Here is an 18,540-nt window from a genome sequence, read left to right as displayed (position 1 = left end):
CATTTCTGTTGTTTGGGCCCCAGTGCCAGACGTTATGTGGCAGCCGCCCTAGCTGACCAACCTGGTTGCTGTGTTTCCAGGCCCCACATCTTGGTTCTGGCAGGAAGAAGGGGTGAAGGCAAAAAGCAACCCCACTGGATCTGTCCATTTGATTAGAAAAACGACGGCTCTCAAGAAGGCCGGCCCCACAGACCCCACCGTCATCTCGTGGGCCAGGACTAGGCCAACAGTCCCTCCTAACAGCAAGGAAGGCTGGAGAATCAGGCGGTTTTCTTACCCTATATTGCTGCCCACACAAAACGAGGCTTTTCTTCACAAGGGAAAGGGGAGAATGGCTACTGGGGAGGAGACGCGGAGTGCAGGGAGGGTGGGGACCAAGAACCCGGCTGGCCTGCCCCTCTCCAGTCCACAGACATGTGGGGTGTCTGGTTTTCTGTGGCCCTCAGAGGCCCACCCCACAGGCTCTTTCTCATTTCTCTGTTTAGGATGAGTTATCTGTTCGTCCGCTGCATGCCCAGCTAAGAGAATGAGATTCATGAGCCATGGCCTTGACAGAGGCCACCTCCCCCATCCCAGTGACCTCCCACAAGGCTCTGGACCCATCCATTGCTGGGCTATGGGATTGGGGGAGGGGTGCCAGACTCCAGCCTCAGGGGCCAACACTCTTCCTGAAGTCTCCTTCGCTGTATCACTCAGGCTGTGCCGGCCTCAGGGGGTGCCCCTGCTTTCTCATTTCTTCCCCAGTAAGTGATCATTTATCCTTAGGGCAGACCTGGTCTGCCTGTCCATCAGCCCACAGTGCAGCACACAGCTCTGTTAAACCCTTTATTTCCCCGTCTATCCTCCTTCCTGAACTCCTCCAGGCCAGCAGCCCAGCGTGCCAAGGGTCCAGAAAGTGTTTGCACAGACAGCAGATGGGCAGCAGACAGACAGAGTTGCATGGAGGCTGGCAGGTGGCCAGGAAGCAGAGGGTGTGATCATCCCAGCCGGAGATAGCTTGGCCAGTGTTCACCGCAGGGCCCCTAGGCAGGCTTGGGACTCAGCCCTAAATGGACTTTGACAGCCTTCAGGGCTCCCAGGCAAGTGGCATGGTCGTGGACAGAGGGCTGCACGTCTCTGGGCCTCAGCGGGCTGTCTGTAAAATGAGGCTGTGGTGGCACCCTGCGCAGGGCACCATAAAGGCCACGTGAGGATGTGCGAGAAGTGCAGGTGGTGCAGGTGTGCAGGAAGGGTGTGTGCCATGGTTGGGCAGGTGAGGATTGCCAGCGAGAAAGAGAGGCAGGGGCCGCGACTCGTGGCTCCCTCAGAGCTGCAAGGCCTGCTGGAGCACCCGCTCATCCTCCACCTCGTGGGGCAGTGTCACCACCAAGCTGCTGTTCTCCTGCATGGTCTGGCAGATGATCTCATAGGCCTTCTGGTTCCCTGACCAGCAACGCCGGGCCACCTGGAGCAAGGAGGGGGAGAGCAGTCCATGTCAACACGCCTGGGCTTCCCATGTGTGTCCTGGCTCCCACACTTGGGGCCTCTCTGCTTCGGGACCTCTGAGGCTGTCCATGGGGCCAGCTGCCCTTTTGTGTCTGCCCCATCTCCACCCCCAGCTTAGGCTCCCTGTCTCTGGCCCTCCTCTGGGATCTGAAACTGGCCGTTATCACACCCAGTCCCGCTCCCCTGGCTCCAAGAATGGCCTCACCTCCGGAGTCCTCCACAGCACCTCCCTCCCTTCTAGAATCCACCTTGACCTGAGCTTTACCTTCACAATCTCCCTGCAGTCTGCTTTCTTCCCTCCACCTGGTCTCCCCTGGACGATGCCACACCTCCTGCCCCATTCCCCACTGCCATTCTTGCCACCCCTGCCCCCACTGTCCACACGGTCCCCACACCTGTGCCCAACCCACTTTTCCATGCCACAGCCGGGGCGTCTCCTAGAACAAAACCTCCTGCTCTGGGATGAAGACCTCCAGCCCCAGCCCTGCCAGAAGCCCTGCAGCTCCCGGTGAGTCGGGGCGAGTCTCCTGCCAGCGCCCTCTTTGTCCTCATGCTCACACTCTGGGCCCAGCCCAGGGACTCTTAGTCACCCAAACTATCTGAACTCCCGCCTTGGCTCCAAGCCTCCCCTCATTCTCTGGGTCCCACCTGTCTCCCCATCATCACCTCACCTGACCTCCATTTGAGCTGATTCCCCCTTCCTGGCTGCTGTGCTTTGGTCATGAGAGGAATCTGGCCCCTGTCCCCCCACCCAGGAGATGATGTATAACAGCAAACGTGGATGGGGGTCACCCAACTGAAGGCCCTGCCTTCAGGAGGTGGCGAGGACTGGGCTGACTTACACCATTAGAGACGTCCCAGCTGAGCATCAGCCTGGCTCTCTGCTCAGCCTCTGGGGTACCGTCCAGCACCAGGCCGAATCCCCCATTGATCACCTCACCCCTGTAGAGGCAGAGGAGTTTCCAGTTCAGTCCTTGGGCCCAACCCCGCACAGAGCAGGCAGAAGCCCATGTTTTGGAAGCATTGGCTTGAGACAGCATCAGGGTTGGGGCCGCCACACTGCCGGCCTCTGCAGCCTGGTGGATGCAGGAGTCATGTAGGCAAGCAGAGCTGAGAGCAGCGTGGCCACGTGCCGCCTCTCTGTCCACTTGTGCCCCCTGTGCTGGGCCCGTCGGCCTCGTGTCCACTTCCAGCACCCATTGGAGGTCACCCCTTGATGGAAACCTCCTGGGCACCCCCGGTGGGCTATAGCTGCCCACTCCCTGCATTCTCAGGGTGCTGCCCTATAAAGCACGCTCCCCTTGGTGTGTCTTGTGTTACTCAGTTCAGTCGTCACTCTTTCTGGTTTTATTTTTAAAAACTATTTTTTTTAGAGATGGAATTTCGCTATGCTGCTCAGGATGACCATGAAATCCTGGCCTGAAGCAATCCTCTTGCCTCAACCTCCCAAAATGCTGGGATTAGAGGCGTGGGCCTCTGTGCCCCGCCTGATTTTATCCTTATGATCTTTATCTTCCTTATCTCTTCTTTCTGCTTGCCTCAAGTGTATGGTGGGGTCCTTCTGATTACCTGATCTGAAGGCTAAGTTCCTTTATTTTCAATATTTCTGATTTTCTAATTAATGCATTTCTCTCCCTCTAACAGTTTTGATATGTTCTTGTTTTCATTTGTTTCCTAATAGATGAGTTGAACAGATGAGTTTCCTAATAGATGAGAAGTGTGTTGAAGCTCTGCCGCTGTTTCCGTACATGTGCACTGCAGCTGTTCCCCATCAGCCTGGGATGGCCCTCCTCATCCTCAGCCATCCACCTACGAGCTGCTGCCCTTGAAGGATCCAGCCTTGGCTCCTGCTCAGTCTTCTCAGCTTTCAGTCACACACAAGAAGCACCCTTGATTTTGTAAACGCCTGTCATTGTGTTGTTGCAAACGTGTCCCTCCTGCCTCTTAGTCCTCACTTGCAGTATATCTGTTCCTTTTTCTTCCAGCACCCAAAATGTGCATCTGGTTTCCCTTGTCTCACATCCTTCAGGCCCATCTGGCTTTCCCTGCTTCTCTGCTCAGCCTGAATCCTACTGACCACAACCTCAACCAGTTCTCACCAGGAAGCCGGTGAGAGGTGCCCTGTGCCCCTTGTAGCCACCTGCACTGCCCATTCCTGGTCCCAGAAGCTGCACCCCTCCTACGAGTGAGCCAGCCCTGCTGTCTACCATGCTGCACTTGCATTCCTGCACCTGGGCAATCCGTGCCCTGCAGTGGGTTGCCCTCACACTTCCCACCAGCCTCCAGGTGGGAGGGTGCTCTGAGTCGATCTAAGGTCATTGCCATTCATCTGTCAGAGGAGCAACAGCCATGCCCAGGCCTGAGCACTCCCAGTGTCCCGCAGCTGGAGAGGCCTCTTAGAGATTAGAACTACAGATTTTGTTTTAGAAGCCTGCATCCCAGAGGGTCAGAGACCAAGGCCACTCAGCTACAGGTGACCTTAGCAAACTGACCACAGAGGAGCCCTGAACTTGCAGATCCCAGGAAAATGGGAATGCTAACACATTGCTATTAATGGCGAATTTGGGGTAACTCACAAATGGTGTTGGAACAACTAACTATACCTTTGGGAAAAACATGAAAGTAGAAAAACATAAATGCCAGATGTATTAAAGTGCATGATTCGATGAGTTAACATATATGGATAGTTTAGAAGGCCTTGCACATGTTACACTCTACAAGTGTTAGCTATTATTAGCTCATTTCCTCTTCACCCCTAGCCTACAAGGCAGTTACTATTATTATGCTTATTTTCTCATTGAGAAACAAAGGCACAGCAAGGCTACCCTGTGCAGGCAGATGGCCTGACAACTGCTGTCAACTATGGCACTCCAGGGCTGTCCATTGGGGCATCGCAGAAGGCATGTGGGAGGGTGGGGGAGGGCTGTGTGCACAGACAGGGCCCTGGAAGCTCTGGCTACTCAGAGAGGTCCTTGGGGCAGAGGATCAGCGTCACCAGGAGTTTGCTGGAAATGCTGAATCTCCATCCCACCCCAGACCTGCTTTTCTTTCTTTCCTTTTTCCCTTTTTTTTTTTTTTTTCTTGTAGAGAGGGTGTCTCACTATGTTTCCCAGGCTTTACTCAAACCTCCTGGGCTCAAGTAATCCTCCTGCCTCAGCCTTCTAAGTAGCTGGGACTATAGGCATGCACCACCAGACCTGACTCAGACCTGCATTTTTACAATAATCTGCATTTTAATAATATCCCCAGAGGATTTCTGTGCACATTCAAGTTTCAGATGCACTGTAAGACATTGTTTAGTGTGAAAAAGTGGCAGTATCCAGATATAGAATAAATGGTGGATAGAACATAGCCATCTACCCTTGCCCCTCCCGCATCTCACCAACAAAACTGCAGAGGAATTATTTAACCCACAAGGATGAGGAGAAAGGGACAGGAGAACGGGTGAAGGGATTCTGAAAGCTAGAGGCAGGCATCAGAAAGCTCCAGCTCAGTGTGGCCATGGGAGGGACCAGCAGAACCCATTGGCGCCCCAGGACCCAGGGAACCCCAGGAGTTGGTGGTCAGCACCAAGGGGCTCCGAAGGAGGGCAAGAGCAGGGGTAAAGTTGGAAACACCGGCTGGAAGCCTGCTCACCTGAGGTGGGCTCCCAGCTGCCCACCCACCTGCTGCCTAGAGGCTGCCTGAGCGGGCCCTCGGTGGCCACTGGAACTGACCCTTTCACATGTGAGGCTGCAGCACCAACGGGGAGGCCTCACCCCTCTCACTGGGTCCTCCCAATAGGGAAAGGAGATCAGAAAAGTCTTTTTTGAGGTCCAACCAACCCAAGAACAACAGCCTGGCTCTTGTCTTGATCTCTTGTACTCTGTGGCCCAGCCAGATGGCCCTGTCCTGCAGCCTGTGGTCCAAACGTCCACCTGAGCATGCAGGGCTGCAGCCAGCCGAGCAGTGCCCTATCTAAACCTGAGCGCTGGGCAGATGGCACAAAGACAGGTGGCAAACGGGCAATCAGGAAGAGGGCTGCAGGAGACAGTGGCACAGAGGAGGCTAGAAACAACACACAGCTGTCACTGGTTGTCCTGGAGTGGAGCCAACAGACAAGCGGAAACACGGGAAGTTCAGTCCAGGAAGGTGAGGGTGAGTGCACAGCCTAGAAACAGGGATCAATGCGCAGGAAGGAGAAACGCTGCAGAGTTGCGGGGGGTGGGGCGTCCCCTTGGAGTAGCCACAGTGGGGATGGAATCGGGAGTGGCATCCCTTTCAAGTAGCCACGGTGGGGACTGAGTTGGGAGTGGCGTCCCTTTGGAGTAGCCATGGTTGGAGGATAGACGTTTTTTTCCGACGAGTTAGATTATGTACATGTGTAAGTGTGATGGGTCCCAGAATGAATTTGTGGCACTTTCCCAAAAGACCCCTCAAGGGCAGCAGGGTAAAAGGTCCCAGTATCTGGTCAGTCTGTGTCCCTGTCCATGGAGTCTGGGGCAAACCTTGGAGGAGCAACTTAGGAATTTGCAGGGAGCATTACCTGTCTTGGGGAGCCCTGAGGGCAGGGTCAGTTGTGCACTGTGTCTGCCTGAATTCTGGCCCTGCTGTCCCTGCCCTAAGGCCCTCAGGTTATGCCCTCTTCCTCAGCCTGCCCAGCCCTGTCCCTTCCTGCCTTCGGCTGTCTGTCAGCAATAATAATGGATCCTGGGGAACCTGGGGTCAGACCCCAGCTCCATCGCCAGCTCCGTGGCCCTGGGCAAACTGCTCAGCCTCCTTCAGAGCCACTCTCTTCCCCTCCAGAAATGACTCAGGAAATCCTGCACAGAAATGCCAGCTACCCAATGGCCAGGCAGCCCTTTTCTGCGCGGAGCTTTCTACAGCCCGTGTGTCGGAAAGGACATGGCCTTAGTCACATTTTCCTCCAATTACAGCCACCTGAGTGCCACAGCACGGAACCGCAGCCTCCAAGGACACGAGGCCAAGCCAGCCTGTTGGAATGCTCCGCCAGGACTTGGCTCTGGAGGGTAGGGGACCACTAGACCCAACCAAAATAGGCTCAGAGGCCAGTCTGGAGATGGCCAATGGAGCCGGGCAGGGGGCGCTGTCCTCCCTCCGAAGCTGCAGCACCCCTTGCTGCTCCCCGCAGCCCAGAATCCAGCTTCAACCAGGAGCCCAGACCTGGGCACCTTTTCTCATAGAGCCCAGCTGGGCAGGGGCAGAGCTGGGAGCCGAGGGGAGAGGGGAGCTGAGACCTCAGGTCTCCTGCTCCCAGCCCAGCTACCCTGGGAGCCTCAGCTGGGTCTTGCACTCTCAGGTGAGGTGGTCAGAGCAGGGAACAGAAGACCCTGGCCATGAAAGCACTGGGAATTCCATGGGAACACATGGAAACTGACACACTGGAAACTGACGTGAGGAGGGTGGCTGCCATTCTTGCAGAGCCTCTGTAAGAGGCCTCCGAGACCCACGCGGCAGGGGAGATCCAGAGAGGTGGGGTAGCTAATGCAAGTCCCCTCCTGAAGTTCTGTCATCTGTCTCCGCTCACACAAGGAATACATTTTCCACAAGGTGCTGGCAGGGGAGGTGACCAGGGAGGTAGGGCCCAGGACTTCAGGTACCTCAGCCTGGCCCTGCCCCAAGGAACCCCCAAAACTTCCACATGAGCCCATACCCTGTCCTCTGAAACCTTCTTACCAGCCCACGCCCCCTCCGTTGTGAAGGGCAACCCAGGTGGCTCCGCGACAGGCGTCTCCCACGAAGTTCTGCACAGCCATGTCTGTGGAAATAGAGATGCCTCCGCTCATCACCCCCTGCACTGGGTGGCCGCCGGGCTTAGTCAGGCCAGCCTCGGGTGGGGGCATCGGCAGGCCCCGCTGGCTAAGCCAGCACTGCTTGGCTGGAAGGATGGGGCGGCAGCTAGGCCCTAGGGACGGCGCCTCTCACAGCAGCAGTCATGTGTGCTGGCAGAGCCAGAGCTGGAGCAGGAGAAATTGACACATGCCTAGTTGTCCCATGGTGGAGCTCTCCAGCACTGAGCGCCAGGTAAAGCACTCCGGAAGCAGAGAGAACAAAAGAATTAAAAGGGATGTGGAACCAGTGTTATTCAGATAAGCAGAGTGCCAAAGAGAGTCACTCCTACTCTTAAAAACGGGGGCAGAGGAGCAAACTGCAAATGAATGGCTTCCCTTGACCCCATTAGGGAACTGAGGTCCCAGGACAACCATCCAACCTGAAACTTGGGGAGTGAGAGCATCTGCAGAGAGAAATAGAGGCCAAGTCGGTCACCTTGTAAGTGTTCAACACGTTGCTAAGGGACAGGCGTGGGCCAGCCTGAGACCGTGAGCCCCTGGGTGGACAGAGATAAAGGTGTTTGCACAGTCTTGCAGGCTCTTCCCCTCAAAACCCCAATGGGTGCCACAGAGAAGATCAGGGAGAACTCTAAAAATATCCCCCTCCTCTTGGTGCTGGGCTGTGAAGATGGGGAAGAGATCAGGAGCCAAAAAACGCAAGAAATACAGCTCTAGGATCTGGAAAGGTAAAGAAAAAGCTGGCTGCCCACAGCCTGAAGGTCACCCACGTCCAGGGCAGCCTGCTGGCCCGGTGTACCTGGCATTCGCCGGTTTTACAACTGGAAGTCCCACATCCCAGACCCCCTCAGTCCTGGGTTGGTCACGCTATGCTGAGCCTCTCAGATGCCAGAACATCTTTCGAAACATTGTGACTGACTGAATGCATCAATTTTTAATAAAATCCAAATCTAAAATGAAAGTTTAAGACATTTTCGTCTTCCTCACCTGCACAGAAGGCAGAACCATCGTAAATGTTGGAGGTCTCCCTAAAGGGGCTGTCAGTGCCACTCACGTCATGGTGGTCTCGGCTCAGGACCACCGGCGCCTGTGCGTGAAAGGACAGAAGCTGTCAGCCAACAATGTCCAACGTGGCTGCCTGGTAAAGGCTGAGGACAAGGGGCAGGCCACACTAGAACCCGCTGGATTTCTCCCCCTGGAAAATAGACCCTTTTCACAACTATTTCTGATGTCATCTGTAGCTTGGAATAGATTCACATGTGTCCGGCAGCACTCGTGTGTAATACATGTGTGAGCTCACCGAGCACTCACAGCCACCCTGTTCAGATAGGCACAACTGTTATCATGCCCACTGCATAGTTGAGAAAGCGGAGGCACAGAGAGGAGAAGAAATTTCCCCTACATCACAGAGCGAGTGAGTCGTGAGCTGGGATTTAACTGGCTACTTGTTATGTGCTGGTGCTCCTCGTCTTACGACAGGGCTACATCTTAATAAGCCCATTGTACCCTAAGTAAAAAATGACTTAGAGTATTTTTAACTTACGATGGGCTCATTTGGACACAACCCCATTGTACATCGAGGACAGTACTAAACAAGTGTCGCTTTGCACCATTGTAAAGCAGAAAAATTGTTAAGTCCTAGTGTCTGCTTAGTCTGGGCTCAAGCCTCAGGCAGCCTGGCCCCTGACCTGTGCAACAGAGACATGGCTGGCTGATGACCTGGAGGTGTTGGGGGACATCACTGGGGGAGTATTTGGCAGCACCTACCAAGAGACCTTGGGCAGGTCACTTCCCTCTGGGAATAGCTCTTGGTTTCCTGGACAAGGTAATTGCTAAGAGCCTTTTTGTGCTACCAGTCTCTGTGAAGACAAAGACTTTTCGCACGGAGAAAGCACTCACACTGAGTTTGATTTTTTAATACGCTCATCGGCAGCACTCCCTGTTCCCCAGGAATCTCTGGCTGCTCAGATACCCAGGAGAGGCAGCTGGCTGCTGCTTAGCCCCGGTGAGATGGTTGTCGTGCAGCCCTGGAGGTCAGGTAGGGCTGTGGCTAAGGGCAGGTCAGCTGGCTCCCCTATGCTGTGCACAGGCAGGCCCGCTATGAAAAGGAGTCCTGGCCAGGCACGGTGGCTCATTCGTGTAATCCTAACACTTTGGGAGTCCAAGGCGGGGAGATCACTTGAGGTCAGGAGTTCGAGACCAGCCTGGCCAACATGGCAAAACCCCGTCTCCACTAAAAATGCATAAATTAGCCGGGTGTTGTGGCGCAAGCCTGTAATCACAGCTACTCAGGGGGCTGAGGCATGAGAATCACTTTAATTTGGGGGGCGGAGGTTGCAGTGAGTTGAGACCCCACCTGGGCTGCGGAGTGAGACTTTCTCCCGAAAAACAAAAAAAAAACAAAAAAAAAAAAAAGAGAGAGAAAAGAAAATGAGTTCTAACTGGCAATTTAAGAAACAGAGTGAAGGAACTGGGAGGAGCCCTGGCTAAAGAGAAGGGGTAGGGGGAGCCATCTGATACTCGGCACAGGGAGCGTGTCAGCCTGGCTCTGCACGGTTCAGTCAGGAGAGGGAGCAGGCAGGTCAGTACCTGGTTCGCAGTGTACCTGGGGAGCAGCCCAGCTGTTCCAGCTAAGTAGTCCTATTCCCATCACCAGGCCTTGCCAACTTTTCTCCCAAGTGTCCCATAAAACAGATAGGACTGGTTGATGGGCATGAACTTCTCAATCTCCCCAGGGGATCCCGAAATTTCACAGGCCCCCTGTGCCAGAGGATACATCCTGCCAAAAGCCTGGGATGCCCTGTGCTCCCGAATGAAGAGGCCCACCTTTCCCTCCTTCGACAGGCCAGGCCTGTTCCTACGTCTTCACCTGTGCAATGAAACCACCTTCCCCCAGATATCCTGACACTTTCTGGCCATTCAGGTCTCAGCTCAATGTCAGTAACTCAGAGAGGCTGTCCTGACGACTCCTCTTCGCCATGTTCATATCCTGCATGCCGCTCCTCACCCTCCGAAACCCTGTCTCAGTGTGTACCTTCAGCTTTGCGTCAATCACCCTTCACCACACTACACAGGTCTGTCTTGTTCTCTGCTATGTCCCCGGGGGTTAAGACATGCTGCACAGCGGCCGCGCTCAGCCTAGCACTGTCCGGTGAATGAACGCATGCTTACTGACCCGTTTCTGCCAGCCAGCTGACCGCAGCCCGGGGCCAGTGCGCCTAGAACTTCCTAGCAGTCCCCGGGAACACCTGGGCTTCCAGGAAGCACTGGGTGGGTGTGTTTGGCTGTGCCCAGCAGGGCTGGCTGCTGCCTTTGCTGCCGGTGCCACCCCCAGAATCATGCCAGGGTGGCCTTCACACCTCTGTCCCAATGTCTATCTTACATCTGACCAGTAACATTCCTGGCACTTCTGAAAAGAGAGACCCCCACAAGAACTCTGTGGCAGGAGGAGCCAGAGTCCCTCGGAGCAAGCACGCCCAGGGTTCCGTCCTGGAGGCAGGCCTGGCTGATTGGGAGCAAAATGAGCAAAAGCTAGGGAAGTTTGCCATTGCTTGAGAAAAGGGAGTTCCCTAAAGATGTGTAAAGTTACTTTGTGGAGGCTGACTCACTCAGTCCTCACACACACGCTTTTTATTCTCTTTTCACAGAAGAGGGAAACCAAGGCTCAGAGAGGGCCCCGGACTTGCCCAAGGTCACACAGAGGGAACAATGATGGGGCCTGACACACACAGAGTAGGGTCCCCAGACACCTCCCCCAATCCCAGATTATCCCCAGAGGGGCCTTGGAGCCCCTGAGCCACCTATGCTCCAGGGAGGTTACCTCTTTCGAGCACTGCTCCTGCTCCTCCAGGCCCTGCTTCCCACCACCCCCTCACGGCCGCCTCACCCTTGCCTCCCCAATAGAGCCCTTCTACCCAGCTGGTCCCAGGGACCAAAGCCTTCAGCAAAACCTGATCTCCCTAAAGAGGCGGAAGTTTGGGCCTCAGCTGTGGGAGGGCTGAGCTCCCGGGAGGGGCTGGTCCACTGCTCCTAAGCACTGGGCTGCTGAGGCCCAACAGGAGTGTCATCCCACCCAGAAGGCTGTGGGGTGCAGCCGAGGCACAGGCGGGAAGGCCCAGGGCAGGAAAGGCAGTGGGAAGAGGTTAAGGGATGCTTCCCCTGGAGCACAGGACACCTCACCTTGATCCTCCTGCAGGCGATGGCCTGGTTAATGGCTACAGCGATGGCCACACGGCCCTTCTGGTCTGAGTACAGGATCCTTGCCTGGGAGCCCACCACCTGAGAAGGGAAGGGCGACAGGCGTCTCAGCTGACACAGGCAGCAATACCAGGACCTGATGGTGCAGGGAGACGTGGGTGGCACTTCCACCGTGGGACATGGCCCTTGGCAGCCTGAGTGCCTCTCTAACAAGGTCCAGGAGGACCCCCAAGGTGCATGGTAGCTCTCAAATCTGTGACCTGAGGTAAGCCCCCACATTCAGCCCACTAGACAGCCACACCAGCCCCACATGTCCACCGCAGTCTGGGCCCCCAGACACCTTCCCCCAATCCCAGATTATCCCCGGAGGGGCCTTGGAGCCCCTGAGCTATCTGTGCTCCAGGGAGGTTACCTATTGCAAGCACTGCTCCTGCTCCATCCCACAGTGATGACATCAACACCACCCAGGGCAAGTTTGCATCTGGCCTGCTCCACTCTCAGTATGCTACACAGCCTCTCGGCTGTGAGTCTTATGGGAATATACTGTCATCCTCATCATAAGCTCCATTTTCCAGGTGAGGACAGGGCCCCGAGAGGTGGAGCCACCTGTCCACAGGTTGTCTGTCTGTCTGCCGCACCCAGGAGCTCAGCCACCCAGTGATTGCCTCTCCTGGCAGTAACGGGTGGTTGTCCCCGGGAGACAAAACTTTAGCGCATGAAATGAGTTGCTATGTAGCTCTGCGGTCCTCAAGCCGGATGACATTTGGCAATGACTGAAGACATTTTTGGGTGCTGCTGGCATGGGTACGGATGCTGCTAAACACTGTACAACGGCCCCCATGATGAAGAAGAAGCCCCAAATGACTCCAAGAGATACGTGCACACACATGTTCACAGCAGCATGACAATAGTCGAGAGATGGAGGCGACCTGGGTGTCCAGCGCGGTGCACGGATGAACCAAACGTGGTCTGTCCGTACAGTGGAATGTGATTCAGCTTTAAAAGGAAGGAAATTCCGACCCATGCCATAATATGGATGGACAAAAGGACAAACACTTCTGATCTCGCTTATATGAGGTTGTTGAGTGCCAGGGTCTGTGGGAGCAGAATGGGGAGTTAGTGTTTAATGGGGACAGAGTTTTGGTTTGGGAAGATGAAAAAGCTCTGAGATGGATGGTGGTGATGGCTGCACAGCAGTGTGAATATGCTTGAAGCCACTGCACTGCAGGCCCAAAAATGGCAAAGATGGTTAAGATGGTAAATTTTATGTTTATGTATAATTTACCATAATTAAAGAAAATTTATCCAGCCCCAGATGTCAGTACGCCGAGGCTGAGAAACCCTAGTTTCTCCAAAGAAGATGCAGGTGTCTGCCCCAGCTGCTGGCGAGCTCGACCAGGAGCCAGTTAAAAGGCGGCAGAGCCGGTAAAAGGCGGCAAGTCCGGGCCACAGAGGCAGCTGGGCACCTGGCTGCGCGCTCAGCTTTGGCTGGGACAGTGAGTCTAGCTGCTTCTTCCTCCCTCATGGGTTCCTAGAGAACAGCCTTATTCTACTCACACCAGCTGCCTCAAATCCTTTTCGGAAAAGCTACTTGTGTGAATCGGCACTGCAGAGATTTTCAGATTTTTTTGGATCCAGAAAAAAATTGGCGAGGAACTGACATAGGATTGCCCACTTTGTCAAGAGTGTACATTAAAAGAAAAGAAATCAAAAAATTTTTAAAGGCAACCTTCTGCAGCCCCCGTTCAGAAGAGAAACAACAGTAAGTATTAGGAGGCACACAATCGCTAGAGAGCTTTAAGTCAAAGCAGACGCACCCTGCTGGCAGCTCCAGCTGCAGCTCCACCCCTTACACCCTCAACTCTGGCACTGCCCGAGGCCCCTTCTCAGCCATGCTGGCATCCTCTCAGGCTATCCCCCTCTCTTCTCCACCCCATCTCTGCATTGACCCCGCAGCTTCAGCCTCCAAGTCTTGGCCTTGGCATCTCTGAATCCTCACTGCCACAGAGATGCTGTTGGCATAGGGGCTCTGAGGCTGGATACCAATGCAAACCATTGCGCACAGATGAGACAGCCCAGGACGGGGGCAGGCGCCTCCTGGCCCTGGGACTCCTGGGCTAAGACCCACTAGTTCAGACACGGTCCATGGCCAAAGGTGAATGAACAAAATGCCCACATTTTTTTTTTCCATTTTGTCCTCAGTACACCCAGCCTGCTGCCACCGTGGGGCCTGTGCATAGGCTGGTCCCTCTGCCTCACCCAATTGTCACGTGGTTGCCACCCTTTCTGCATGTAGACCTGGACGCACATGTTGGACCCCTTCCCTGGCCACTCTGTGTGAGGCAGCTCCACCCACTCCTCCCTGCTGGTGCTTTCCGGAACACACACCCAGCAGAAACTGGGCAAGACACATCTGTCAACTCAGCCCCACAATGCACCACTTGTACAAGCAGGGCCACAGGGGCCTGCTCCAAACACTGCCACTGCCGTCTCCACTTTGCAGATGAGGGTGTGGTGCTCAGAGAGGCTGAGCTACTCACCCCAGGTTACACGGTTGAGGATATGGGAGGCTGCTCAGGTCCAGGCACCCTGGCTCTAGAGCCCAAACTCCTTCCTCTGCCGGGCTGCCTCTATTTGTTGAGTAACGGGATGAAGAATGACCTGCCCAACTCTGGTCACTGCCCCAGAGCCCCAGGCCACTTCCCCCTCTAGGTTTTAAATTATAAAACATACATTACATAAAATGTACCATCTTAACCATTTCTAAGTACACCGTTTAGTGGCATTAAGTTGATTCATAATGTAAAACCATTGCCCCATCCATCTCCCCATTCCTCATCCTCCAACCCCTGGCATCCACCATTCTGCTTTCTGCCTCTATCAATTTGACTGCTCTAGGGACCTCATAGACAGGGAACCATGCGGTGTTTGTCCTTTTGTGACTGGGTTTTTCACTTAGCATGGTGTCCTCCAGGTTCATCAATGTTGTAGCGTGTGTCAACACTCCCTTCTGTGTGAGATATTCCATCTCATGGTTACCCACACTTTGTTTATCCCTTCATCCATCAGTGAACACCTGGGTGGTTTCCACAGCTTAGCCATTGTGAATAGTGCTGCTGCGAACATGGGCGTGCAAGTATCTCTCTGAGTCCTTCCTTCCAATTCTTTGGGCTACACATCCAGAAGTGGAATTGCTAGGTCACAGGGTAATTCTATTTTTGATTTTTTTTGCAGATGCTTCCTCTTGTTTTCCATGTGGCTGCACCATTTCACCAACAGTGCACAAGGGTTCCAAATTCTCCATGTCCTCTCCCAAGCCACCCTTTAATGGCCCTGGGCTTCTTTCTCCAGCGCTTCCCCTCCCAGTGTGGCCACCATGGGGCTGGCACAAACAGTCACACGGGATCTGGTGTGTGCACCCTCTCAGGGCTTGGCAAGCTGGAGGCCGTGGACCAGGCTGAGCGCCCATTGGCAGCACCTCACCTTTGGCAGTCTCCTGACAGCACAGCCACCCCAGCCTCCCCCAGGCCTGGGCCCTCACCAGCTGGTGCCTGGCGGCCTCCCGGATCCAGCGGATGTTGTCCATGTATTGCAGCTTCACAGACGCCTTCACTGCAAGGGAGAGGAGAGCAGGCATCAGAGACCCTCCAGGGGCACAGACCCGCCCTCAGGCAGGCTGCTCAGCTCAGCATAGACCCTGCCCTGAGCCCACCACTGAGCCAGGACACAAGGCGAGGGAGCCCACCCCACCCCACCCCTGCCTTTCTGAACTTGGGGGCCAGCAGTGCCAATGGTCCCATGAATTAATGCACAGCCGTGCAACCCACTGCCTGATGCACTCGGTCCCCTCCACAAATAGCTATTCAGTGCCTACTGTACACCAGCACTGAGCAAGGCACCAGGAACAAAGACCACTGTGGGCTGTGAGGAACACAGGACCGTGGGGAGGGGCCCCCAGGGTGGTGGGTGTGAGAGCTCTCTGAGGAAGTGGCCGTCAAGCTGAGTCTAAAGTCTGGGAAGGAACCGGACAAGGAAGCTCTGAGGGAACAGCATTCCAGGCAGAGGGAACAGCCAGCACAAAGGCCCTGAGGTGGAAATAAACTTGGCCTATGTAGGAGCTAGTTGGCCAAGCTCATGGAGGATGTGTGTGTGTGAGGGGGCACGGGAGCCTGCCTGACCACCTCGTGAAAGCAGATTGGTAATTTTCCAGAAATTGTGTGAGCCAGTGGTTAACACAAATATCATTAAAATTTTAAATAAGTTCACACTTTTACCAAATTATACTAAAAATGAAGGTAATAGAAATCCCTCACTCCTGTGACTTCACAGCTGTTGACGAGTATCTGCCTGGTGGAGATGCCGCAGGGTGTGCACTGCGGGCACGTGGAGCTAGGTCAGCATGCCTGGAAACCAGCCAGGCCTGGAGTCTTTACACCAGGGTCCTCGCGGGTGCAGCAGCTCAGGGCTTCTTTCTGGAGGGCTGGTCGTTCCCCACTGGCTGCCTGCTGTTCTCACACCAGGGAAGCCCAGGAGACATCTGACCAGACCCCCAGGAGAAGGCCCCTGCTTCCCCTGCCCTCCTGCCTGGGCCGCTGCCCACCTCCTCCTCCACAGGTGACCACCTGTCCCCTCTGCCTGGCTCTCCTGCCCTGCGTCTGTGTAACCTGGACCCCTGCTCAGCCCACTGAACCTGGCAGGCAGCAGGGTGGGTGCGGGCCCTAGAGATGTGAAGCACACAGCAGAGGCTGGTGACCCACACAGAAAAGCCACCCAACCTGCAGGAAAGATGCAGAGAGACCAGGGTAAGAACTGCAACAACGGGGGAAGTGTCATAAAACAACCACGAAATAACAATGTCAGACCCACTCAAAAAGAACAAAGGAGCACAACCCTCTGGCAGAACCAACACTCAGCATCAGCAAAACCCAGGATGAACATGGGGGACCCTGATGCAGAGGAGACCCTTGTGGACCTGGCAGGCGTGGAAGGCTGGCGGGAGCATGTGGAGGCAGCTTCATCACAGAAGGCAGCAAGAAGGAACTAGAAGCACTGCTGTCAGCACTGCCCTGGCCACGTGGAGGGGGAGGCTGGGTCTGAGAGGAACTGTGGCGTGCTGAGCGCTGCCCAGCAACCCTGGCCCCTGCCACTGCTGCCTGGCCACCCTAGCCCTGGACCATCCTGTTTCACCCACTTTGAAGGGCTTTCTGTCACTCACAGTCAGAGGTCCTCACTGGCAGAGCCCAGGACAGCTCTGGAGGGCAGAGGCTTGGTGGTGGGAACTGTGCCTCCATGACTGAGAATGACACTTGGGGACCAGGATCTTTGCAACTCACTCAAGTTTCTTTGAGTCCCTTTGTGTTGCCAGCTGAGCACCCACCAGACTCACAAAGTCATCTGCACCCAGGTTCCCTCCCAGAATTAGCTAGGTGGGCCTGCTATGGAAGCTTGTCGCTATGGAGGCAGGAGCTTTGGGGGCCACCCACCCATGGGCACCCCCACCAACAGCATCACCTCCATTAGCGATGGCTTCCTCCAGCACAGATGTGGCCAGTTCGTCGGTGACCGCCAGGTCCTGGGGGTCCCCTGATGTGCAGACCCAGCGGAAAGGTCCAAATCCCTGGGAGAATATGTCCCTGCAAGCACAGATGCCTCCTCACCCTGGGCCCACTGGCTTGGGCGGGGGAGGGGTGCAGGTGTGAGCACACCAGGGAGGAGGGCTCAGTGTCCAGAATTGGGGTGTGGAACCCCCTAAGCTGCCATTGGACAGAAAGTTCCAGGGGCCTCCCTGTCCCCTCTCTGTGTCCCGGTGCCCCCAGGCCTCCATCCCTGCCTCCTGGTTGTACCATCTCTAGCCACAGGAACAGGGAGCCGGGACCTGGGCAAACAGAAATGTCCCCAATTGCTGTTACAGATGACAAGAAAATCTGTCACCTAAAAGTGACAGTCACATTGAGAGGAGAGTCACCCTGCGGCGGTGGTCTTGGGGAATTCGGCCTAGGTGAGCTTATCTTCCCAGGCAGGGCTGTCCTGTGGGGAGGATGCTGTGGCCTGGGCCCTCCCTGGGCTTCTGCACTTGCTGGGCCAGGGGGCGCCTCCTCCTGGGCAGCCCTCCCTCTCCGAAGAGTGCTGGCTGCCAGTGCTCAGCCCCTCCCGCCTCTGCACCCCACAGTGAGCCTGACGGTGAGTGGCATTTGCCTTTCACACCTCCATCTCTCTCTGGTCCCACGTGGCACCCACTGAGGACTGGCACATCTTCCAAAAGTCATGTGGCCCCTCCCGCCCACAGCAGAAAGCCCAGGTTTCTCAGCCTCGCCCAGGCTCCTCTCTGGCTCCTGCCCTCATGCCCTGCTTGTCCTGGGCTGCTGGCCCTCCCCAGACCTGCCCCCCATGGCCAGAGAGGCCCACGACCCCCAGGGCCACAGCAGGTGCTGGGCTTCATGATCCAGCCATCAGCTGCCCACAAGGGCCTGTGAAGACACACCCATGACGGCCTGTGAAGACGCACCATTCAGGGGCAGGTGTTTGCCAGGAAGTGGCCTCGGCCTCTAGGGCCGGCAGCCCCCTGTTCTCGCTGAGGCCCTGCAGGAGGTGTCTCTCGTCTGGATTTCCTCCTCACCTGCCTGTCTGTGGTGGAAAACCCACGAACGGAGCCTGGCCACTTTGGGGCGGTGTGGAGGTCTCAGCGCATGACCTCAGGGGCAGTCAGAGGCTGAGGCTTCTCCAACCTAAATACCCAGGACCCAGACCCTGAAGGGGGCAGGGGCAGCACTGAGCACACTAGATGTGGCAGCTGCCCGTCACTCACCCCATGATGTGCTGCACGTAGGAAGGGTAGCGGAACTCTGTCCTGCCAGCACCTTTCTTCTCCACATCCGCTCCTGTGGGCAGAGCCTGGACAGTCACCGCCCAAGGCAGGACACCCACGGCCACCCTAGATGGCAACTTAAACACAGGGCCCAGTGGGAGGCTGGGGAAGGACCCGCGAGGTCTTTTTCAAGTGAAAGAAGAGAAAAGCAGGGGCAGCCGTGGCCGGCATGCCGCCATCTATGTGGCCGAGCGCAGGATGCAT

General features: G+C 55.7%; 1 protein-coding gene across 3 annotated transcripts in view; it reads right to left on the bottom strand.

The window, feature by feature from the left end:
• Nucleotides 1-814: 814 nt before the first annotated feature.
• The window catches only part of UROC1 (urocanate hydratase 1), a 35,249-nt gene continuing 17,523 nt past the window's right edge, over nucleotides 815-18,540 (bottom strand). For all 3 annotated transcript variants that reach the window (XM_001114316.5, XM_077993729.1, XM_015130068.3), the window contains 8 exons: nucleotides 18,277-18,349; nucleotides 16,983-17,104; nucleotides 15,013-15,083; nucleotides 11,454-11,552; nucleotides 8,262-8,361; nucleotides 7,162-7,243; nucleotides 2,328-2,427; nucleotides 815-1,444 (listed from right to left, as the gene is read on the bottom strand). In XM_001114316.5, the coding sequence (XP_001114316.1) occupies nucleotides 1,304-1,444; nucleotides 2,328-2,427; nucleotides 7,162-7,243; nucleotides 8,262-8,361; nucleotides 11,454-11,552; nucleotides 15,013-15,083; nucleotides 16,983-17,104; nucleotides 18,277-18,349 (788 nt within the window). In that variant the 3' untranslated portion in view covers nucleotides 815-1,303. The remainder of the gene's footprint in view (nucleotides 1,445-2,327; nucleotides 2,428-7,161; nucleotides 7,244-8,261; nucleotides 8,362-11,453; nucleotides 11,553-15,012; nucleotides 15,084-16,982; nucleotides 17,105-18,276; nucleotides 18,350-18,540) is intronic.

The sequence above is a fragment of the Macaca mulatta genome, chromosome 2 (assembly GCF_049350105.2).
Source record: "Macaca mulatta isolate MMU2019108-1 chromosome 2, T2T-MMU8v2.0, whole genome shotgun sequence".
Lineage (NCBI taxonomy): Eukaryota > Metazoa > Chordata > Mammalia > Primates > Cercopithecidae > Macaca > Macaca mulatta.
The sequence above is the reverse complement of the archived record's forward strand: the minus strand, read 5'-3'. Positions and strand labels throughout refer to the sequence as shown.